The following is a 25,062-nucleotide window of genomic DNA, read 5'->3' as shown; positions in this document are numbered from 1 at the left end:
AATGTCGATAAGGCGCGCGTGATAATATGGGACAGAGCGGCGCGTTTTCTACCGAGCGCGCTCCATTTCGACAGCGCGCCCCGATAATAGCCGTATATACGCGTACACCTATATCTCGAGCGATAACGTTACCCCAAATATACACAAATATGTATAATGATAACGAGAGCGAAGAGCCGGTCGACAGAAGTTAAAAAAAAGGTGGAGAAGAAACAAATTATCGATATACACCTCTTTAGAAAGTCAGCATCGACCGACACTTTCGACACACGGTTCGTCAATATAGAGGCGGAGCTACCTTATCTGTGTTTTTTTTCCCCTCTGTCTCATTGTGGGCACAGCATTGTTCGCTCTTCGTTCGTTACGTCGCGTCGATTCCTTTAATTGTGACAACTTTTCTTAATACTCCTGTTTATGCACGCGTGACTTATATTTGTCCATTCAAACGGAAGACACGCCATAGTCACGCTACGATTTTAACGGCAACTTTTCACGCCTTTTCCATTCAGTTTGTCAGAATCGACATTTGTCTCTTTTGAAATTGTCTTGGTTATTTTTTGTTTTGCAGGACGCTTAATGCTTTTGGAGTCTTAATACTTTTTGCTGTCAATGGTAGGTAATCTCTACCAGTTTTTTCCCTTGGAAGGACTCTCTTAAAGACTGCCTACCGCTGACGCTGTCGCGCCATCTGAATTCTCCTTACTGATTTTCAGAAACATTTGAAAGACCATCTCAGCAGGTGTCTTAAAACGCGCGTACGACGCGTTGCGATAATCACATTTTTTCGTCCTTCAGTTTAGGAAGTCTCGTATTTTTTCTCTCCACTTAATCTCTATTGCTCTTTTCGAAATACAGTATCGTACGCTTCTCTTTTTTTTTTTGCCATCTTGTCAAATTATTTTAAAAGATATAAATTCCTCGAGCTGCTCCATCGCGCAGTCCCTCGCGTTTCGTTCGCGTCGATAAATTATCATTCGGATTCTTTATATCGATGATCAACTTTTCGGTCGCATGTTTTTCTCCGTCCCGTTCGGAAGTCGGCGACCGATGGTCGAGACTTGAAAATTTCGACGAAAAGAATCCGTATAGCGTCCCGACGACTTTTCTCTCTCCGCGGGGCGTCTCGTCTCGCAACACCGTGACGAATTCAATTGACCCCAGAGGCAACCGAAGAATCTACAGAGAAAACATCCCGTTGTATATACATGTCCGAATTTAAGTAATCTTCGAGAAGCGACCCCCGCGGACTTTCGTTTTCGAAAGCGACGAAAGAGAAGTTCGGAATTACACGAACGATTAAGGAAAATCGCTCTTTCCCGGCGGAGCCGGCCGAGAAGGAAAAAAGCAGCGTTCGCGTCGAAGAGCCGTTCGTCGTCCAAAACGGAAGCGTCATCGGAACTACCTCCCGGCGCCCGGAAGGTGGCGGGCCGAACGTTTCTTCGACGACGTCGGCGACGCGGCTCCCAGCAGTCCCAGCTCCGGCTCAGTCGACACACGCGCGTCGTCGGGTGCGCATCGTGTCGCGCGTCGCCCGTTCATCGGTGCCCGTCATTTAGTCGCGTCTAATGCCCGCGGTTTTCTTTCCGTGCGGGCGCGCGTGCAGGAACGCCGTTCTACTCACGCGCGACTCGCGGATGCCCCGCGTGCAGTTCGCGTCAGCTTGAATTCGGCCGCCACCCCGAGGCTGGACGTGAGTGCGAGGGTGAATTGATTCCCTCCCCCCCGCCCCCCCCCCAATTTTTCGTTTACGCACGCTTCGCGGCTGTGATGTGCGACGGCGAGAGACTCGCTCTTCGCGAGGCGCGGTAGTGACGTGTAACGTAAAAAACGAGGAAAAAATAAAACAAGAAGAAGAGAGGTACTCGGGATATTCCAGATATGTACCCCGGCGCCACTATGAACGCGGCGGCGGCGGCGGCGGCCGTGGCGGCCGCGGCTCGACATCCGGTACGTATAATACGAGAGACCCTTCTTTTGTTCTTTCCTTCGTCGGGGTCCGCGGGGATTGGAGGACGTTTCGGAAGGCGGGACGCGGGAAATCCAGGGGACGCTATATATTCCCTCCGAAACGCCGAGCGAGCGCTCTTCGTGCAATTCTGATTTTATTATTTCTTTCGTTTTCGAAAACGGCGGCACGCGGATCGTTTCCTGATTACTCACGTCGATCAATCGATTTATTGACTTCAGCTTACGTCGCCAAATCACGCTTCTTACATATTCACTTGTTTACGAGGGGACTTGCTCCGGATTCCATCGAGCATCGTCGAGTCGATTGAACTCTTCGGCGGAAATACCGAGGCAATTTTCCAAGTCGTATAAAAAAAAATTCAAGATTCGGAATCGTTTCGGGATTGTAAGAGCCCTGTGAGAGAAAACAAACGATACCCTTCGGGTTCCGTTATCCCTTACTTTGAAAGAAATTTTGATCGATTTACTTGAAAATTTCAATCGAACGATCGGTAATAATAAATAATTCGATATACGAGGATACGCAACGTCGAAAGCCGCGGTCAGTCGCGACGATCAGCCGTCAAAGGGAATTCGACGGCTCTCCGAAAGAAACGCGATTAGCGAAGGACACTCCGCGCATCGATAAGATAAAAGTCTCGCGTTTCGCGTAATTTGCCTTATCTACAAACTGAACGAGGAATAAAGTCGCACAAACGCCGTAAAGATTACGCGCGACGCGCGCGGGAAACACGGCGAGACTCGATGAAGTTGACGAGTCAACTTATCGGTGGTCGAACGTTTCTCGAAAAATTCCCAACTTTTTCCATTTCCGAACAGACAGGTTTTTCTTCCGTCTCGTTCCCATTGTGATCCCTTAAATATTTCGAACTTTTCCCTCGGGGGACCAGTCTTCGCATTTATTCGGAGACGTCCTACGCGTTCCGAAATACCGTATACAAGTTTGAAATTTCAAGCCGAAGTGACACGATTACGCCGTGAAACGAGGGTCGCCGTTGACGACCATTGTCCTTATCAATTTTTTGTTTTCGCTTTGCCCACAGCTGTATCCTCTCTCACATTTCTTTACGCTTTCTTCGGATTTATACCTCGCCTCTCCGTCCTCCTGAGCTTGCGGGGAGTTCAATTATAAAGACAGATCAATCTATTTGTATCCATCCGAGGAAAATCTATCCGAGGAAAATTATACGCTCCTCCTTCTTTCTTTATTTCCTCGTTGCGCTCGGACGTGTCTGCGAACCGCGTTTTATTTCGAGTTAATCGATCGATGTCTATCCGCCGCGCGGTTATTACCACAGATACGCATCGCTCGTGCCTAGGAATCGTATTATTTCTCCACCGCTGTGTCAACGTCGCTCCCCGCGGGCTAACGAGATAATTAAAAAGCAGCGGCGGCGCCGGCGGCGAGCCGACGTTTTCCGGGCCGACGCGACGGCGCGCGGAGAGCTTAGACCGACAAATTCTTTCCGGCAATTATTTATTTTTCTACGTTTTCCCCTTTCCCCTTTCGACTAATGCTCGATAGTTCCGCGCCCTCGTCACGCACGCACGCACGCACAGATATACCTGCGCTAAGCATCTGGGCGCAACCCGCGCATAAATATACGCGCCGGATGAAATTGACCTACGTTATATGGAGGATGGTGGGCGGGGAAGGAGGAGCAGAGGGGTGGGAGGGAGAGGAAAGGCAAAACGCGGACCACGCGCGCGGACAGAGCCGAGCTGACGACGACGACGACGGAAAAATATTTGGCCGCCGAGCAAATTTTCATTCGACCGTAAACACCCGGCGAGCCGAAGCGGAAAAGCTCGTATACGCGAACGACGAAAATAAATCTATATATCGCGGCGCGACGCGGAAGGGAGGGAGGCAGGGCACACAAGAGTGGTCCGCAATTGCGTCATATCTATAGCTGATGCCATCGCGCGCTCCGATGATTACCCACGCTCGCGTCCGGAAAACCGGAGCGACGAGAGAAAAAAAAAGAGTTAAACGGAAAAGTGGGAAAATAGACACGCGGAGGAGGAAAAAAAAAGGAGAACGGACTCGCCACCGATCGTCTTAGGAGACGCGTTTCCGCGGCCAAGGCGAAAATAAACGCGCGTCAGGTATTCCGAGACTTCGCGGCGGATTTTTCCATCGTCGCGACGTTTTCCTCAAAGCATCGATCTTGTATCTTCTCGCTAATCTTCGCTCCATACTGAGGAATCGTGTTTTAGCGACGAGGTGACCTTTTTCGCTCCGGAGAAAGCACGATTACGCCCGGACGATCGGTTTTTTTTAACCAAAAGCGCTCTCTCTTGCATTTGTTTATATTAAACATATAAAATATTCGTTCTACTTATTCTCCTCGTGCTTGTGTCATTTTTTTATCTATACGCTTATACTTTCGCAGGCGCGCGGTGGAGCGAAATCTCATTAGCGTTCCACCAGCGACGACACAGACCGATCTGCCGTTGTAATTATTTGCCGGCGCGACGAGAAGAGATGGGGACAAAATTGAAATCGAGACGAGACAGGGGAAAAGAGAGAGAGAGAGAGAGAGAGAGAGAGGAAGGAAGAGGAGGAGAGAGATACCGCCGAACGATATCGCTCGCGCACCACGAAATTTGCGGGCCGCGGGCTCGCCCGCTCGCGCGCGCTTCCGCGGAACCGCAATATGCATTGGTAATTACACCGCGATGAATTACACCGTGGAATGAGCGAAGCGTGTTACGTGCAATTGGCGCGAGCATTATAAATCTCGTCACGTGCAAACAGTTGGCCACCTCGTCTTCTGTCTTTCTCCCTCTCTCTCTCTCTCTCTCTCTCTCTCATTCTCACTGAATTCATACGCGTTGAGAATCTCAGATGAAAATTGTGCGCGAACGAGACGTGAGATGCGTCACATTTTTTTAACAACACGCCGTACAATTTTAATCTGTCATCACGCGCAGTGACGCGCAACGCAAGTGGAGTCGATTAAACGTCGACAATGGAACGCCTACAATTTTCGAAGACTATCACGTGTAATCCACGCGAGAACTGATTGTGAGTCACGTATTTACACGATAGTAACGAGTTTACTGATTTATCGGAAAGAGGTCCGACGCGCTCTCGATTAAATTCGCGTCTCGTATGATGTAAATCGCGAAGAGAATAACGTAAATATTACGCTACTTATATCTGTCGCGACCAAACTGTCGAGCGTGTCTTTGATGGTGTGACTCTCGCCCGTCATCGTCGTCGTCACCGTGCCGCACCAACGCTTTCGATCTTCGGAGACGATTGGTATCGCGACTCCGTCGCCGTCGCTCTCGTCGTCGTCGTCGTCGTCCTCGTCGCGACGCTCCGGTGCTTGACCGAGTTGACACAGGCGGTGGTTATTGGCACTCTGCGCAGGGCCGCCAGGGCTGTTTACGTACAAGCTGTACAAATATTATTTCCGGGCAAACCGGCCCGTCGATCATTACGAAACCCCAGGCGGAAAGTTTCAACGGATACTCCTTGCCCCGCTCTCCTATACCTTCCTCTTTGTACGCGCGCAGACGTATGCACACGTATATCGGGCTCTTGTGGTAACGTTGAGCCCTTTAAACGTCGACGATCCTGCGTCCCTCGAAACGACTGTCCTATAGAAATTAGATCTATCGCCCGGATCGAATCGAGGATCTTCGAAGTCTTGTATATTTAAAGATATATATGGAGCTTACGCCGATCTTTGCTACACTAACAATAAAGCCGGCCATTATGTGTTCGCGCTCCAACGCGAAAAGGTGGCGCGTCCCGGAATATTCTTTCCCAGGGGAAAAAAACTTTGATTCGAAATACGATAGAGAGATTACTTTTTTCACGATCCGCGAATAGCGAAATAGCGTATTAAATCGTTGGGTCGTAATTCAGGTATCGAAAGCCATTTGGTGATAAAAATTATTAAAATTATATAAAAAAATTATTGTGATAAGTGCATCGGTACGTGGATAAGCAGCAGCGATACACTCAACTGTTGAACAGAACATCTTCTATGTAAGAAGATGATACGAGTCTCTGACGCGCGAGATTCATACCTTTGTTGTGTCAAAGATTGTATTTTGTAAAAAAAAAAAAGAAACATGTTTTAATATAAGAGAATTAATCATCAAGTCTGAAAGTATAATCGACTGTTGAATTAGCAAAAACTGTCCATGCGCGCATAAAAAAGGGAGTTTCGATATCGCTTCTGCTTGCCTCTTCATCTATACATCTTTTTGTCACGCGTTGTTTTTTCTACGTTTTTATATCTGCGGTTTTTTCGCCGAGTCTATCTCGCGTCTAGACGTGTAAAATCATCTTTTATCACGGAGTCTATGATTAATTAGTGACCGAGAGGGTTCGTCGAGCACGAAGATTTCTATCGCGTCGAAGCGGCGCGACGTTTAATGTCGGGAGTGTATTTAACTATTTAATTAATCGTCGCTAATCAATCTGGAAAAAACGCCGAGCTCGCGTAACTCGACTCGGGTGATTTGATTGTCGACATCTACCAATTTAAGGCCCGGAGCCGTCAGATAAGAAGTATTAAAACGCCCGGCCAACTTGTTCAAATTCTCGCCGTTCTCGTTGAATTTTTTCTTCGAAATGTTTCAACGTTGATTATAAAATATTGACACTGAGCGATTCTTAAGCGCAATTAGTCGACCGACGACGGCGCGGCAAATAAGAAGCTTTTTGGCACACGCGTTATAGGTGACGCAATCCGGCTGACTTAATTACGGTCGTTAATTCAACCACAATGAAGTTCTAAATCACCGCGTTATCTCGTAAACGTATTTAGACTTAAACGCGTCTCATTTTGAAAGAGCGCGGAGCGTCGCGTTAAGTAACGTCGGCTGTGATCGGTCGTATAAAAGAAATCTTGACGAAAGGAGCGCGCGAGAAACGACGCGAGTCGGAATCACGAAAATTCTCTCTCTAGAGATTCCGTGACTTTTTGCTTTCAAAGCGACGGAGGGGGATCGTTTTTGTCGCGCGGGCCAACGCGCCGCGTTTTGCTCCCGTCAAGTGAGAAGAAAAAAAGATAGGAAAAAGGGATATCGCGATCGTGTGTGCGCGCACGTGACGCGCGACTTGACACGTGTAACTTCGGGCAGGCCGAGCGAGCGCGCACGCGCGTTTATGCCCCGTGTACACTGTTCACAATAATGAGGAGTTTGCACAGACCGGGATCCCGACGTTCTTCAAACAGCGAGAGGCAAGGACAAACACGGCCCTATATGGACGGATGGACGAACACGACGTATGCGTTCGTTCGTTCGTTCGTGCCCATGTCGTCGGATCGGCGTTAAACTGACGCGAACGCGACGCCGAGTACCTATACCGCTACGAGAGTACGAGAGAGCGAGGACTTCTCTTCGCCCTTCCCGCCGCCGCCGCCGCTACGGAAACTATCGACCATCACCCTCGCTCAACAAGCACCATAAGCGATATGCTGGCTAACATTTGCCGGGCTAAGCACACAAATACGATACAGTGCTGTTTGCCCGGCCGCCAGTGGTACTCGATCGCGCCTACGATATCGCCGGAATCGGTATCGACATCGGCATCGGCACTGCCGTGCACTAACGATTACATTCGTCTCGTGATCATAGAGATTTATGAATGATCGAACGGAGGCGATATGCGGAGCGGCGTCATGAGAGCGTCGAGATCTCCGCTATAGATCCTCGCGAGAGGAAAAGGGAAAGAGAGAGTTAGAGAGGCGGTATAGCGTGCAGCGTGCGGCATGTGCCATCCTGGCGCATCCTGGCGTGACGGCCAGGTCAGCTGGTCGGTGGTTTGCGAACTATCTCAATTTGCCTAAGCCGCAACCACGGCGACCGCGAAAACCGCAACTTCCCTCGTCGTGGCCACCTTTGGACACCCGCCCCTTCCCTCCTCTTCTACCCGCAATTCCTCTCTTCCTCTCACCGCGACCTCCATCCGACTATCCGTTTCCTCTCTGCCTGCCTGTCTGCCTACCTACCTATCTACCTATCTACCTACCTACCTACCTAACTCTCCTTTCTTCTCACGCTCGCCCGCGCCATTGTCGCGCGTCTCAGCTCCAATCCCAATTTCGAGAATTTAGCGAGTTCTGGTTCGTAATACGGCCTTCGACCGCACTGGCGGGACACGCGCGTTGCGTCTCACTCTTCTCCGGAGAGATCGAATGACTTTGACCCTTCCTGCCGAGAACGGCGACGCCTTAATTGAAACACCGCGCTTATTGTTTCGAGTCAAGTATATTCATTCATTCATTGTTAAATTCAACGTATATCATTAGTTTAGATGAAGAACTCGGACAAACGTTAACTCTCCACATGACGCCGTCGACAGATATCAATGTCGTCGCTCGCCGCGCCGGGTAATTTACGGATCCGCCGAGGGACGCAATGTCCGCTTACGGAGGATATCGTTAACGATATTGTATATATATATATCCCACACGCACGTATTCGTACGCGACACAACCCAGGCGGCTCATAGTTTCGGTTGTAGCGTGTAATCCTCGCGGACACCGCAAACATGTAATTAACACTTGCTCTCTCTCTCCGCACGCGCGCACGTGAGAGCTGCCGTTGCAGCGCAGCTCTCTCGTCGGGCTCGAGAGACGATAACCGATTGCCGGTCCGACTCCGTGTAATCGCGCGTTCACGTACACGCGTTTTACGTGTGCGCGCATCTACATCTGTACCATCTACCGTCAACCCTCGCCCCCTCCCTCATGTGCTCCAATCTACCGCGAGCCTCGTATCACTTTCGCTTGAACGGCGCCACCCCCTGCCCTTTCGCGGTCGAACAGCTGTACGGAGTTAATTATTCGGGATGGGAGAGATCTCTCGAGGGAGGGGGGGGAGGTGGAGCGATCGATCGATCCGTCGACGTTTCTGGGACACGGATCGATCGATATTGATACATACTTATACATATCGTATACCGGCTAGACCGACTAGCGCGAGGTTTCTCACGTTTGTTTTTTTTTCTTTTGTCCGCAGGGCCCACCGCAACCCAATCAGCCGTTCAAGTTCACGATCGCTGAGTCCTGCGACAGGATCAAGGAGGAGTTCAATTTTCTGCAGGCACAGTATCACTCGTGAGTATCAGCGATCATGTGCTTTTTGCCGATATCGATATCGCGGCTCCGACATCGCGTCGCGCGGGAAAAAAGAAGCACTTTGCCGTTTGCGACGTTCGATTCTCTCTCTCTCTCTCTCTCTCTCTCTCTCTCTCTCTCTCCTCTCCCTTTCTTTCCTTCTTACTTTTGTCTGAAACGCGGAAACGCGCGCGTATAAGGACTGCGGCAAAGTCGTATCGCGCGCTTGCGGAGAGAAAAAGGTCTGGGAACGGGCGCAGCTGGCCGGGCGCTCGGCGGAGCGCACGCTATATCCTGCAAACGTAGTTTGCCACGACAGATACGTAATGGCAGCTCGCGAATACGCGAACTCGAGCTTCTCGAGTTTCACAAACGCCAGGGAAGACGGGCCTTGCATTTTTCAGCAGCGTACGCGCGCGCGCGGATCGAAACTTTTCTCGTTGTCCGACAGACGGTTTCTTCCTTTTCTTCGCTTTTTCTTCTTTTTCTTTTCGCTCGCCACGTACGGAGCATGTTCTATTCGCGAAAAGAGAAAGGGAGAACGCGGTTTCCGCGGTTCGCGGTTCTCTCGTTCTCTCTCGTCTCTCTTCCTTGATTCGAATCAACCTATAGACGCGAGTCGACTGTTTTCGCATGCGTTTCACGTTGCGTTCTTTCTCTCTTTCCGCAGGCTGAAGCTAGACTGCGAGAAACTGGCTAACGACAAGATCGAGATTCAGCGTCACTACGTGATGGTAAGTGCAATCATCGCTGCGTCGTAAAGTTAGACGTGCCAGTTAGACGTCGTAACGTTTCCCTCGACTACCTCTTGCCTCCGTATTCCTCCTCCTTTTCCCTCTCTCTATCTCTTTCTCTCCCTCGTCTCCCGTATCCAGAATAATCATGCTCGCTCGACCGCTAAACCACCTCGGCTTCTTAGCATTAATTGCATCCTCCAAGTCGGTGTCGGGGTCGGGGCTTTACATTGGCTCGTTACGTTGCGCGTAACGTAGTCAGATATACTACAGATACATGTATACGTATGTATGCGCTCGTGCATAGCTAATGACTCTAAGAGCCAGTGGCTCTCATCGAATTAGTCTACAATGCTCACACAAGCGCAGCGCTGTCTCGCACGTTTAATGACGGAGCAATACGCTGTTAGGTCATGGCGGCCGACGACGGCGGCGGTCTACGTCTCGTTAATATTCGAGCGTCTTCTCCTATCCATGCGTCTCGCATCCGCGCGCGGCCCACCACCGCGCTCTCCTACAGCGCGACACCGAAGAGAGAAAAGAAACGGACGAGGCGGCGCCGCCGCGACGAAGAGTTATTTATGAACTTTCAAGAAGCCGTGAGAGGGAAAAAGTATCCTCGATCACTCGGGGAAGGGTTCTGAAATTTCTTCGCGCGACTGAAGAATCGAAGAAGCGATAGGAAATGACGCTAAATTGAATTGAAAATAAACCTCAGATTTTTTCTAATCGCCGTTATACAAATTGGCAACAATTTCGAGATCGCGCAACATCCGCGTTACGCCGCCTTATTTACCCTCTTCATCGGGAGCATCGCGATAATCAAATCGAAAATGCGGCGTCGTTGCGCGTGCTTTACGCTCGTGGCCGTCGATTTACCGTTACCGTTTTAATTCGTCGATCTAATCGGCGTGTAGGCGCGGCACGCGGGCCACTACTTTAAACGCATATAATCTCTGCTTTAGTCCATTTGATACAAATGCTCCATTTCTCTCTCTCTCTCTCTCTCTCTCTCTCTCTCTCTTTTCTCTTCTCTTCTCTTCTCACCACCGTTCGCCGCCGATGCGCGACGCTATCCTCATTAACGCGCGTTAAGGATGTTGCACGGCTCGCCGTAACGAACGAACGCTGTTGCCCCCGGGGAAAGAGTGTGCCTTTGGTCGATGCCGTTGCCGCTACAGCCGACCGATCTCAACAGTCTCCGTTAGCGCGCCCTCCATCCCCCGGCACTCGTTTCCAGGGTCCTATCTCTTCCCTCTCAGCCTTCACCTCCGCCACCGTGTCTATCTCCCGAGTGAAATAACTTACTTACAAGCGCAATTAATTCGCCCGAGTAATTACCGGGCTAATGGCCCGTAAAATTAAGAACTTTTGTAACCCGGACGGTGCGCGTTTACTCGCGTTCGCCTCTTCGTCTCGTACTTCTCACTCGCGCGCACCATCTCTCTCTCTCTCTCTCTTTCTCTTTGCAACTGCAACTGTGGCCCACCTTTCAAATACACTCGGCGGACTGAAGTACATTATCGCGATTAGCAATAATTAATAACACGTTAGTATAATTGAAACGGCTCTCTGTTCGAACCGGCCGCTGGAGGATTTAAAGGAAATCTCTGGTTTGCGATGCGATCGCCACCCTCGAAAAACATCCCCTATTTCTCCCCTAGTTGCCGAGAAAAAAATGTTGACTTCTTAATTAATTACATCACGGGAAATTGCCAGTTGCATTGATTTCCTAATTAATTAGAAAAATAAATCTCTGGGAAATTTGCAAATTGCCATACGATGCTTTATAGTTAATTACTGAAATGTATTACGGAAAATTTCTCTGTTGCAGTATTACGAGATGTCGTATGGTTTAAATGTGGAGATGCACAAACAGGTGAGTTTGAACGTAAGTTTCATTTTACTCCGATCTTGGGGTTGCCGAGGAAAAAATCGGCTTTTTTAATCTAAATTTCTTTTTATTATTTGCGCTCTATTTATACATTAAGGCAGTTTTGTTTTCCAAATACTATCATTAAACTTGGGTGTGTGCGAGCATTCAGCTTCTATATATAAATCTTCGTTACATTTTATTGTTATATGTATAATAATTTTTCCGCGACTTTACTCGTTGACTACCTTATCGTGATATCAATTCTATACAATCTTCTTGTGTGCCTAGAATAAAATAGACTTCTCTATCTATATCTATATTTGTCTCTCTCTATTCCATCCGCTTATTTATGACCCAATGTCCGGCAAACACGTTGCCGTTGGGCCAGGTTCAAAGAACGGCGAATGCATCTCGAGATTCTCATGGAGGACGGCGGAGAGAATCGCCGTCGCGTCGGTGGAAGGGCTCGGCTCCGTAAATATCGTCTCATTATTTCGTGCGTCTTACACGTTTCACGAGTGCTTTATTCTCGGAATACGCGCGCGCGTATATGCACGAATCGTATATAACTACCGCGCCGCGTCGCGAGGAACTGCGCGCGCGAACGCGACGAAAATAGAGGAACGCCCCGTTGACAGCGGATCGCCTCCCGGTCGGAAATATGTAGCCAGCCTCGCTCGTTACTCGCGCGTTTAAAGACGACGAAGCGTTAGGTGGTCACCGCCTAACTCGCGCTTTCATTGCTCACTCGACGCGTCTCTCCGTCCGTTTGAGATATGCGGCCGGGGGCACCAGCCGAGACTGCAGCTGAGATCTAAACTATTATATGCCATTATCCCCGCGTGCGCGATGCGTCCCACATTCTATCTCGTTTCCGAGAATTCTTAATCCGCCTGTCGAGCCATCGGCTTAAAACGCAATAAGTACCGAAAATAATCGAGAGGATCCGTGACGTCGAGTTTTCTCTTCACACGAGCCTTTTTATTAACCCCGTTTTTTTTTTTTTTTTTTTTACGACAGAATAAATGTTAAATCTTTAAATTGTTCTAACCGTCTATATAATCTAACGTATCAAATATACTATAACGGATTATATGCGTGTAATAGATTTCTTCGATTTATTTTATCGTAATTATATTTTCCATTTATCGTATACTTTTATCATCGTTACAGACGGAGATAGCTAAACGTCTGAGTGCGCTCCTCACTCAAGTCATACCGTATCTCCCTCAAGATCATCAACAACCGATCGCTACTGCCTTTGAAAGGGCGAAGCAAGTCACGATGGCTGAATTAAATACCATAATGGGAGTAAGTACATAAATATAATTTAATGAGAAACATACACATTGTGCGCGAACAAGCTATCCTATAATTTCCAAACCTTCCGGCAAAAATATAACATCAGGGGTGAATAATTATTTTATCTTAGTTATTATTTCGCCATATATCGTTGTGTTTTTCATGGCGTGCCGGATTTTCTCTATTCCACAGCCGCGACGATAACCGCAATTGCGCGCGCAACCGAAACGGAGTTGACATTCGGCAGACGCGTCGCGTATAATTAAATTCCGAGTTGATTCTCGCGCGCATGATTCGAATAATTTCTCAGTCCCGAGGACTCGTCATTGTTGAAACAGGCATATACGCGCCGAAAGAGAAGTTGATGCTTAAAGCTTGAATCATCGCGAAAATTAATGTATAATGTTCTCGTTTAAAAACTTGTAACAATTACGTCGAATTATTGACACAAATATCGGTTTCGCGATGGAAATAATTTCTCTATTACGTTTGCATAATATCTTCTCACTTTGCAAAGTGTTTCCCATCGATAAATCAATGCCAAATCACGCGCGGAGCGAAAACATTAGCTAGATTTAACTCGCGGTGATGCGTCCAATCGGGACGCCTTTTATCGCGACGAGACCGGGGAAAAATGATCGCTCGGACAAGGCCGATTGCGGCACCAAACCGCAATCTCGCCAATCTGTCATTACGCGACGCGCGTCGCTGTATATATGTATATATACGCGGGAATATAATTAGCGCGCTAGTATGTTACGGGCTGTCGAGTAGGGGTTCGTGGCGAAGGGATTCGCACGACGACGGGGAAAGTACGGGGGAGACGGGGGTGGTGGCACACAAAACGCCGCGCGCGCGGAGGGCAAGGGTGTGCGGCGCAGACCGAAGGGACGATGAAGGCAAATAGACAGAAGCGCTAACCCTCATGAATATGTATTATTCGGTAAACAGAGGTTGAATCAATATTTCGTTTAATAACACTGCGCGAGGAACGTATAGTCCTCCATCCCCCACTTGTCCCCCCCCCTCTCCCCTCCCTTCGCGACCCCTTTCCATCTTCCTCCCGCTCACCTCGGGCGAAACGCGACGACGCGGTCGCGGGGGGCTCTCCGATCCTTCTTTCTCCCTCTCTCTTCCCGCTTGCTTCCTCTGTTCCCGCACCACACGCGTTGCGCGTATTATTCACGGCGCGTTAAACCTCGTTTGGGACTATTACGTTTCGTTTCACGCGCCTAAAAACGAACGCCGCGATTTTCGACGGGCACCGCACCGGCGTTCCGCCGCGAGGGTCGTGCGATCAATTTCAATCTCGCGATCGGAGATAACGCGCGAGTTTTTATCCTACGCGAACGTTTCAGGAGGGCGATATATTTTTTAACGTCATCTCCGTATATTCGCGATACCAGTCATAAATTTTATTCTAAGCAATCACGTTGAATTATCGTCCGCTCTCTTGCCCATCTTACCCGCGTGTCCATTTTCTATTTAATTTCATGTAATGGTATACCTTCGCTACGTAGCGCAGCGAGTTTTTCGAACTCAATTTCGTTGGTCCATTATTGTGTCTCGCGATCGTGGTCCTTGGGAATCTTCGCACGTGCAACAAAACCGCGCATATGCGCAAAATCGATTTGTATTATACGAATGATATTTTGCACGCGCGGTTTACAGCAACAGAGGCCAGACATACCGCGGTTCCTTCAGCAAATGCACGCTCAGCAAATACCACCGGGGGCGGCGATGGGTCATCCGGGTCTACCTGGACTTCCCGGATTGGGGCCAACTGCCGGTCTTCCGGTGCCAACTTCCGCGTCCGCGGCTTTGCTCGGCCTCGGATTGACTGGGACGGCCGGCGCGGCTCCCGGGACAACCGCCGCCGCGCATTCCCTGTCGATGCTCGTCAAACCCGAGATCCACCGTGGTCAACCGGATGACCTGAAGAGCAACGGCGGTAAGTCGACTCTGCAACTCCCCGATATCTTTGATACGCGGCATACGTGTGTCGCTGTGTCAGGTGACTCGAGACCGCCTCTCTCGTCTCGCAGATTTGTGAATAAATTCAGAATTTTTATCTCTCGTCATCTTTTATCCTGACGAAATCCGGTTATTGTACGATTATTCGTCGAGACACAATTTCATGCTATTTGATTCCATGCGATTCGAAAGATAGCGCTTTGCATGCAATTGATCTCTTTGTCTTTCGCGATCAATGTACGGAAAAAAAAGAAAATTTTGAGTATAATTCCGATTTCTGGTCACGTTTGATTTAACGAGTGAAATCGATATAAAAAATATTGTTTGCGAAGCGATATATATTTTTCTGTTTTATATACCATTTGAAATGAAAAAACTGGTATGAACATAGATATGACATAATATCGGTTACATAACTTTTCGGTATTATAGGGTATTATAACGATATTATTACTATGTTATATTATTGAAAACATTAATATATGAAATTATAGTTTCTGCTCTCGTAATGCAAGTTCAAGGACAAACGGATCTAAAGTTTCTCTTGCAAATTAAAAAAAAAAGATAATTAATCGTAATCGTAATTAATTGCACAGTTCCGAATTTATATATCTTAATTCGTTCGTTTAACCTCCTTTTTGTGAGATATACATCATGAGTACACTACAAATCCAATTGATCTGACAACATTAACATTCAATGATATTCAATTATACATGTGTATAATCCATTATAATACCGAAAGTTATATGTATATGAATATATATACATGTATATACCAGTATGAAAATTTCGGTTATATGTACTGGTATTTGGGCGTTCAGTATCGGTATATAATTAAAGGTTTTTAGCAACGTGGTTTTGAGAATAGAGAGATAACAAGTGCTAGAGCGAAATTATTTCAGTCTCTGATTTATCCTACACATAATCACGTGAGAGAGGAAAATGTCTACCGATCGTCACAAAGTTAACGAAGATCGACGAAGGGCGGGAGGGGTGTAGACTTACGCGAACACACACACACACACACACACGCACGCACACCCATATATATGTATATATTATATGCGCGTATATAGGCGAGACTTTTGACGACCCCACTTTTTCTCTCACCGGGAAACGTTCAAAGCACTTTATTACGGGTATCCGCTTTCGGCGGAGCGAGCGTGTTTGCGTCACCCTGTTAGCGGACGCGCTAGCGGCGGTTTTCAGCGAAAAGCGCGCATAAATATGCATGAAGATCATTTATATGGGTGCCATCCGGGCCCCCCGTCCCCTCTGCTCTCGCCCTTCTACTCACCCCTACGGCTACTGACCGTCGTTTTACGACGCAGCACGTTATTAACATTTTATCGATACTCGCGACATTCGATCGTTCTCAATATACTCGCGCGATTCCTTCGTATCTTATCGCATGGCACCGACATACGTTTATATAACTTATAACATACCGGATCGTACGGTTTTAAAATTGAAGTATTTACGTAGGTGATGGGGTCCGATTAGCGATCTGGTATATTCATATGGAAACCTATGTTTAGACACATCGTTTTGATTCGCAGCGTGGATTGCGATACTATATGCGCATCTGTTTGCTTTCAGGTTTGAGTTCGACGGAGGACCGACACGTGAGTAACATCTTTTTCCATTTTATATATATCACGATGAATTATTTATGCGACGTTGAAACATCATGGATCTCAAAGGATTGCGCGAATGCGATCGTTTCTCGTTTTCCCAATGAACACACGGTCGCACCGTATAGCATCGCACGCATCGGCATGTCGATATTTCAGAGATTAGTCAAAATAAAAATGTTGGAGAATACGATATACGATACAGTCCAAGTTTCCACGAAGTTAGGTTAGGTTAGGTTAATTTTAAATTATTTATTAAATATAAATTTGCGTCTCTCTCTCTGTGTGTGTGTGTGTGTGTGTGTGTGTGTGTGTGTGTGTGTGTGTGTGTGTGTGTGTGTGTGTGTGTGTGTGTGTGTGTGTGTGTGTGTGTGTGTGTGTGTGTGTGTGTGTGTGTGTGTGTGTGTGTGTGTGTGTGTGTGTGTGTGTGTGTGTGTGTGTGTGTGTGTGTGTGTGTCGAATACGTATATTTTTCGTTAAAGTCTTTCAAAAGTTAAACGAACCGCGTTTACGGAGACTATTTGTCGCGCTTTGCAAAAGCGATGTGTATTTCGTTATACGGTGTATATACGTGAAAACGCGTACGGCTTGTACAACGTACCCTCGACCGAGTGGCACTTATCGCGGCCTCGTGTATTACACGCGCATTACGCGCGTGTAACTTGACTCGCGCGCGCGTCAAGAGTGCGCAACGAGCGCCGCTTCAGCGTACTTGGCGTACGAGTGCATATACGTGCTGCATATTGCAATTTATACTTTCGACCGGCTCGCGTACGGGGCGCGAGGAGGGGCGTTATAAAGTGGCGAGAACGGGAGACAAAGAGGACGGCAGCGTCACTTCACCACCGAGCCTATTTGCATAATTTTCAAGTATCCCCGGTTTCTCTTCCCTCAATCGCGAAACTTCCGAAGAAGTAGGCTCCACTTCGCACTTGTGACTTTTTTTCCCGTGACGAACGCGTGACGCGTGCGCGCGAGACGAATGCGCATAACGACACAACGTGATCCACCGTGTGCGAAAGATAAACCGTCGCTCAATTCAGGAATTAGATTCCAAGAACGGACGCGCCGTACGCATTCTTTATCCGTGGAAGAAGTCGCGCGCGTCCGTGCCCCCTCGAAGCCGGCGAGCCCTGGCGCGCCGTAGTCGCGGTAAAAAGGAAGGCGAGAAAAAATAACGTCGGGGCAGGAGGAAGGGGTGTATCTTGTATTACGGGTTTGCCGAGTCTGTAATCATCGCGGGACCGCGAAACGCCCATCGACGCCCTCTCATTCCGCCTCTCGCCGTTCTATTTTCTTCTCTTCTCGTCCCCCCGCGGGCACCACTTTTCCCAGGGCCCAACCGCCCTCTCGCGCCCCGCGATCACGCGGCCTTTTTCTTCTATTCTCTCGCTGGCGCTTCGTCGATGCGCCCATTCTGTAATCATTATCGGCTCTCGCAGCTGGTCCGCGGATGCGCCCGCGCCTCTCCTCTTCCGTTTTCACTCCTTCGGCCGTCGCGTTTCCCTCTTCGTGTCTCTCGTTCGCGCTTGTTTACCTACGCATCTCTCGTCCGAATTCCGTTCCGAATTCCATTATACAGATTGACCGACGATGCGGGCTCGCCGAAACGCGAGCGACGAGACGCGCGCGCCAACTTTTCCGCCAGTTCCCTCCGTCCTCCTCCCCGCGCGGAAAAACTTACGTGGGAATTTATCGTCAAGACGCGCGCTAATATTAGATCCTACGCGAATTCTCCGGCACGTTTGTATTTTCGATGGTCTGGTATAGGTACGCGCGCATCTCCGCCATTATGCTAACTCGTAAATTAGCGGATACTATCGCGCGCGCGCACGATATCATCGAGTGTAGGCTCGTTCCCTTTTAACATTTTTTTTAAGCACTTTTTTTTACGTTTGTTTGCGAGCGCTATTTATATCATGCAATTCATCCACTCCATATTTATCTTCAAATGTATATGTACACCGTTGCTGCGTTTGAGGGGATTTTTTCCGGAGCGCATGATAAATAATGCTTAATAGATGGAAAATAAATAAATAAATAAATTTTGCGAAGCACCGTCGACCAGAGACACACGATTTTATATCGTACGCGCGTACCGACGCGCTTCATGCCGCTCTCGTTAAATTGATATTTCATTGAAAAGCGTCGATCCACAGATGAAAAATCGACGCGGCCGAACGCGATGGGAGTTACGTTTTAATACGTTCGCGACGAGTCCGGATATCGGGGCGGGCGATAGTAGGGTAAAGTCGAAATCGATTATCGCGCGGGCGCTCGCGTGACGATTGATAATAACCCGCGCCGACGCCGGTAATTATGGTTTTGTCACGTTCGTCGGAGCCGCGCGCCGCAGGGAATATGTGGCTAATCCGTTGTTCCAGCCTGGTATACTTGCCGCGCGGTGTCTGTTGTTAAACGAGATTAACGATATCCGCGGGAGATTAACAGGGTGGGAGACGAGGAGGGGAGAGGGAGAGAGAGGAGGCCCGTATAACCCGTTGGAACGACGCGTATCTTCATCCCGTGTATCGCGTGTTCGGTTTACGGCGGCATATACCGCGTATCGCGTACGCGAACGTCTATCTTTGAGGAGAGGCTGGCTTCCCTCCCTATCATGCGTCGTATATAGAGAGCTGTGGAACACATCGACAATCCGCCGCGAGATTACGATTCGACGTTCCTCGCTCGGCGATCGGGTGTGCGCGTAAATGCGCGCGGCGATCATTTATCCGCCGCCCTTCGCGTAATAAAGTGGCGTCGCTATACACCGCGTGTGTTTTACAGCGGGGCTCGATATCGCCGGCCGACAAGTACAACCGATCGCGCACGCCGCAAGAGGCGACTCACACTCATCATTCTCATCACTCTCAGAATCACCACGATCACTCGTTGCACCCGATGAAGAAGATGAAGAAAGAGCACGAGACGTGTAAGGACGTCGTACATGTAAGTGCTTAATAATAAAAAGATTATCCCGTTCGCGTGGCTTCGGTCCGTGCAAACGAACGGTACAATCGTTAATCGCAAGAGGCGTTCCTTCAACCCTCGTAGAACGAGACGATACAGTTATAGCTGTTTAGCGATCAACCTTCGAAACGTATAGTCTCGAATCACGAAACCGCTATTCGAATAACGAATATAGGGGAAGGGTTATTTAAGTTAGTGAAAGAAAAAATCGGATAAAAAATGTTCGAGACAAAAAATCAATTAAAAGCCCCCTAATTCAAAAACCTCTTCTGTACTCTGAAAATTGAAAAGTCCCTTTCTGTCATGAAAATTTTTTATCTAATTTTTTTTTTAACCGACTCCAATCGCTTCTTCTCTTACCCTACGTTCTCGACGCTTCTCTCACTCAACGGCATACATACGTTTCTCGTTGAAAAGAATATTTTTTCTTTCAAAATTTACTTTATTTTCGCTCACAACACTCTTCCATCGACGTTTTGATCGCGATAAATAGAACGGTAACGTCCACTAGATCGACATTGCGCTGTGGTCGATGAAAAAAATCACATTATTTGAGGGACGACAAGTTTAATCGCGCGCGCGATCATCGGTGTTTCTTTCGCACAGAGTGACGGCGAGAAGAGCGACCAAGATCTAGTAGTGGACGATGCGAGCGACGGGTGTCCGAGCCCGGTGATGAACGGCGTGACATCGCCTCGCGAAAACGGCCTCGACAAAGTTTCCGTGGTTCCGTCGATGGGAGCCGGCGTGCAAACCGTGACGAAGAAGGACTTGGCGCCGCATTCCCCCAGAAGCGGCACGAGCAGCAACGCGAGCACGCCGTCGACCAAGAAGATGGAGGACCGCGAGAAGCCGGCGACGCCGATTTCGAAGCCGTACACACCGACGTCAGGATCTGCGACGGCGGCGATCAGCGGAGGGATAAAATCGTCAACCTCGGGCAAGCTCTTGCAAGGACCGTCGGTACCGCCCGGTTCGGTACCACCCCCCGCGGGCGCTTACCCGAGCCCGTTGCACTATCCGCCGCCCGGTCTGCCACCGCCGCATAATCTCGCGCCGGTAGCCCACGGCCAACATCCGCATGTCGATGTGATGGCCGCTTACAACGGTTACGCGACGCCTCGACCTCCCGCCGCTTTGCAACAACTGTACGATCCGCATGCGGCTCTGAGGACCTCCGTCGGGACACAAGGAGGAAAACCGTGAGTACCCAAAGATCAGCCGACCGGACTTTCTAATGCGCGAGTCGAGCGAAAATTTCGGTCGTTCGTCAAATTCTATACATCTCTTCACCGACAGAAGTCGCTAATAACGCGTGGTGATCGAACGGGGTAAAATAAATAAGATAAAATTAATTAAAATTTAGATACAAGTTTTTTTCAAAGTTGAATCGTGCGAGTAAAATTAATCGGCTAAATGTAAATCTTGCCCGAAATGAAACTTGAGTTATACAAATAATATAATTGATATCGGAGTTCGGGGAGAGACTTGTCGTGATCGTTATCGGACGGGATTTCGCAGTGCGTACAGCTACCATGTGTTGAGCGACGGACAGATGCAGCCAGTGCCGTTCCCGCAGGACGCTCTTATGGGCCCAGGAATACCGCGCGTCGCGCGTCAGATCAGTACCCTCGATCACGGCGAAGTAGTCTGCGCGGTGACGATCTCGAATCCAACCAAGTATGTTTATACCGGTGGTAAAGGCTGCGTCAAAGTTTGGGATATCGGCCAAGCAGGTATGACCGACGTAAAGCCTGTCTCGCAACTCGACTGTCTGCAGCGCGAAAATTATATCAGGTCAGTAAGAGCGAGCGAAACGAATTAAGACACGAGATACGCGTTGGTGAGAAATAAACGCAAACCGCGTGTGCTCCGTGCTTCTCTCTGACGCAGATCGGTCAAGTTACTCCCGGACGGTAGGACGTTAATAGTCGGCGGCGAAGCCAGTCAACTGAGCATCTGGGATTTGGCCAGTCCGACACCGAGGATCAAAGCCGAATTGACCTCCTCAGCGCCAGCGTGTTACGCCTTGGCCATTTCCCCGGACTCGAAGGTCTGCTTCAGCTGTTGCAGCGATGGAAACATCGCCGTGTGGGATTTGCAGAATCAGACCTTGGTCAGACAATTCCAAGGACACACAGATGGAGCGTCCTGTATCGACATTTCCGCCGACGGGTCGAAACTCTGGACGGGAGGTCTCGACAACACCGTCCGTTCCTGGGATCTACGGGAAGGCAGGCAGCTGCAGCAGCACGATTTTAGTTCACAAATATTCTCCCTTGGCTTTTGCCCCACCGGCGAGTGGCTGGCAGTCGGAATGGAGAATTCGAACGTCGAGGTGTTACACGCCACCAAGTCCGACAAGTATCAGCTACACCTGCACGAGTCTTGCGTACTGTCGCTGAGGTTTGCCTCTTGCGGCAAGTGGTTCGTCTCTACGGGGAAGGATAATCTGCTGAATGCCTGGCGTACTCCTTACGGAGCATCGATATTCCAGGTTAGTTGGCGCGTGTAATCTCCTTTCATATTCGTATTGATCGTAATCTCGTTGTCGGCGATAAACGTGAAGAAAGGAGCTTTTGAATGTAACAATTGACGCGATTGGACCGATTTAATTTGTCGAACCAGTCAAATCGGGAATGTTTTGAGAATATTAAAAGAATACGAAAGAATGCACATCTGACATTTAAATTCCGATTCCATCCGCGCTTATTACAAGTCCCGGCGTGCAAATTACACAAATTACGTTCGCACCTTTCACGCGGAGAATAAGTACGGTGTGTTACGCGCGCGAGACAAGACGGCGAGACGAGGCGTCGAGGACGATCGCGAAACAGCTCATTAAGGAACGCTATATAATTACGCGATATAAACGAGCCATCGAGTCGTGACTCGATAAGCAGAAAAAGAGCTGATTTATAATGCTTATGAATAATCGTGTGCGCTACGTGCTGAACGCGCGATTTCGTTATCGAGTGGAATTCGAAGTGGCACAACAATAATAATAATAATAGATATCTGCGTGGTGGGGCTCGTAAATATGTTTACGTTTTTTTGACGTTTCGTAAAACGAGCACAAACCAGCACAAACGAGTCTTTCCTCTTTCGAATTTTTACAACGTCCTATCTTTCTTTCTTCTTCTTTTTTCCCCTCACTTTCTCCGTTCCCTTCTCTCCTGTTTCTCTCCTCTTCCGACGCACCAGCGAGCAGCGCGCCGTTATAACTGTTATCGCGTGCTCACTCGACGATATGTTTGTCGATTATATTTACAGGCGAAGGAATCCTCGTCGGTGCTTAGTTGCGATATATCGACGGACGACAAGTACATCGTCACCGGTTCCGGCGACAAGAAGGCCACCGTCTACGAGATCGTATACGTATGAGACGTATATAGCGCCGTGTGAGAGGCTATCAACTGGCCATTCCATGGAAACAGAAACGCTCGCCCAGAGTTCTTTCGGGACTATTATACGACTGGTTACGAGACGGATGATGTGATACCGTTGTTGGTTCTCTTTGTTATCGCTGTTGTTACTCGCTCGTTGATAAAAGAGAGGGATCGTCGGCGCGAGGCCGAGCCAAACGGGCACGAACACGTTCGGTATTTCCCAGATTTTAATGGTCGCCAATGTTCCCCGCCCTCAAAATAAAAATCTGGAAAATACACTTAAGACTGCGATACAACGACGTAAATAAGTATAAGAGCCTAGTGAGCACGCGGTAACATCATTTCACGAGGTTATTTTGAAGATTTGACAGAGAGAAGTATTTTTTTTCTCTTTAATATTTTCAATAAAATATATATTTACAGATTATTTACACTCGTTATTCTTTCGTCAGATTGCGATAGAATAGAAAATCGCCGTCTTTCACGAATAAAGGATTTGTCTCGTTTCGAACAGTGAAACAATATTGACTTGAACTCGTAAAATTTCATAAATTAACGCTCGGAATGAAGAAGTTGCGTTTACTGCCCCTACTGCCGATTGTTTCGTATTTTTACATGCCATTGCGATCCGTTTCGCTTGGTGCGCACGATCACTCGTTGATTGTGATTATTCATGTCTCTTATCTGTACATTTTGTAAATAACAGGTTTTAAGTATACCGTGATATTTTTCTACTACGCCGTAAGAGAGCGAGATGACAGATGTGACAATTGTAAATATCTCAAGATCAAGACATTTACAAGAGGTCAAGACGTGAAAATCGATCGAATAAATGGCATACGATAATTGAAAATGGCTTATCTTGTCCTTATTTAATATCTCCTTCCCAAATATCTTCACTTTTATCTACGTAGAAAAATTAAGTATCTCTCATCGCTGCTATTCATTTGCTTCGCGCATCGACATAATTCGGCATCCAGGAAAATGCGAAAAGTTATAGCGATGATAAAAGGGGGGTTGGCGAAACGGCGAGATGACCTGTCGCACGGTTAAAAACAAAATGATTAGTGGCCGGCACGCCGATAAAAATCGGGGTTGCGCACACAGCGGGCAGGTGTCGGTGGAAATAAAAAAAAAACAAGGACCACTCGTTACTCCATCCACGCGAACATTGTTAGCGCAAAAAGGAGACATCAACAATATTTAGTTGTATGTTCCGGGGCACACGGCGCGCCGGATCGTCATGAAAATTACGACACTATTTCACGAATAAAAAACAAAAAAAAAGAGAGCAGTCACCGCCGGTCGCGCGGGCAGCGTGCTGACGGTTTCGTGATTGTCATGAAAACAAATCGGGGGCGAACTCACGCGCGCGCGCGCGCTCGGGTGTATACGTGTATAAAAAAAACGAAAGCCACCCTTTAAAAAAAAGGGAGGAGAAAAATATACGCGTCGAGCATAGTCGAAGTCAAAACGATTGTATTTACGCTTTCGTATCGCGTGGTGAATTCGCGCGCGAGTCCGCGCTACCCGGTGTATAATTAGCGAGGCGATGCATGTGCACGCGTTCAATGGAAGGTTCATCGGCGTAATGTTATTATAATAGTGGCACGTTTTGCATATGTGACCGGGTGGCGGTCGCTTCGGCAGGGGAGAAGAGGGGTCAGGGGTTAGCACGGATCGCACGGACGAGGGAGGAATAAAGTCGGGTAGGGTGAGGCTGCGATGACGCGAGGGGGTGAGAGAGAGCGAGAGAGAGGGGGGGAGTGTGGTTTTACGCGGGTTTTGCCGGCCGTATTTGCATGGTAATCATATGCGGCGCGCGCGAGCGAGCCTAGCGCGGTGCAGGAATGACGCGGCAAGGGATCGGGGAGGGACGACCACGGGGATGAGGAAGAGATAGAAGAGGAGGAGGAGACGACGGTGGTGGTGGCGATGGTGGTGGTGGCGACTATTGGAGCCGCGAGATTTGTACATCGCGGCTAAATGCGTCGGTTATTACGGTTAATTCGACGACGGGCAACGGCAGAGGTTACGCGCGAAGCGTATTACCGCAGTTCATTCGCGCCGGATTATTCGCGCGCGTAAACTTATCGCGTCGCGTTGCTCGCGACGGCCTAT

At 48.6% G+C, this 25,062-nt stretch overlaps 1 protein-coding gene and 1 long non-coding RNA gene across 4 annotated transcripts in view; one reads left to right on the top strand and one right to left on the bottom strand.

Moving 5' to 3' along the window:
• The window catches only part of LOC143901870 (uncharacterized), an 86,120-nt gene that overhangs the window by 15,451 nt on the left and 45,607 nt on the right, over window positions 1-25,062 (bottom strand). The gene's annotated exons all lie outside the window — the stretch shown is intronic.
• LOC143901748 (protein groucho-like) lies at window positions 1,500-24,177 on the top strand. Of its 3 annotated transcripts, none has more exons than XM_077414271.1 (12): window positions 1,500-1,947; window positions 8,962-9,059; window positions 9,730-9,793; window positions 11,628-11,672; window positions 12,843-12,980; window positions 14,643-14,922; window positions 16,548-16,573; window positions 19,370-19,531; window positions 20,159-20,754; window positions 21,074-21,349; window positions 21,446-22,049; window positions 22,826-24,177. In XM_077414271.1, exons 1-12 carry the CDS (start codon window positions 1,879-1,881, stop codon window positions 22,934-22,936), a joined length of 2,469 nt encoding a protein of 822 aa, XP_077270397.1. In that variant the 5' UTR covers window positions 1,500-1,878; the 3' UTR covers window positions 22,937-24,177. The 3 variants fall into 3 exon arrangements, with proteins under 3 accessions (XP_077270397.1, XP_077270396.1, XP_077270398.1); XM_077414270.1 differs by having other exon boundaries at window positions 11,628-11,684; XM_077414272.1 differs by lacking the exon at window positions 19,370-19,531 and having other exon boundaries at window positions 11,628-11,684.

This window comes from Temnothorax americanus, unplaced genomic scaffold (genome assembly GCF_048541705.1).
Source record: "Temnothorax americanus isolate GAGA-0224 unplaced genomic scaffold, ASM4854170v1 Scaffold36, whole genome shotgun sequence".
NCBI lineage: Eukaryota > Metazoa > Arthropoda > Insecta > Hymenoptera > Formicidae > Temnothorax > Temnothorax americanus.
The sequence above is the reverse complement of the archived record's forward strand: the minus strand, read 5'-3'. Positions and strand labels throughout refer to the sequence as shown.

Bases quoted from the DNA above. Each gene is read 5' to 3' on its own strand.
- LOC143901748 (XM_077414270.1), top strand. From the start codon at position 1,879: ATGTACCCCGGCGCCACTATGAACGCGGCGGCGGCGGCGGCGGCCGTG. The intron at 14,923-16,547 runs GTAAGTCGACTC...GTTTGCTTTCAG, and splicing joins TGACCTGAAGAGCAACGGCG to GTTTGAGTTCGACGGAGGAC. The intron at 19,532-20,158 runs GTAAGTGCTTAA...TCTTTCGCACAG, and splicing joins CGTGTAAGGACGTCGTACAT to AGTGACGGCGAGAAGAGCGA.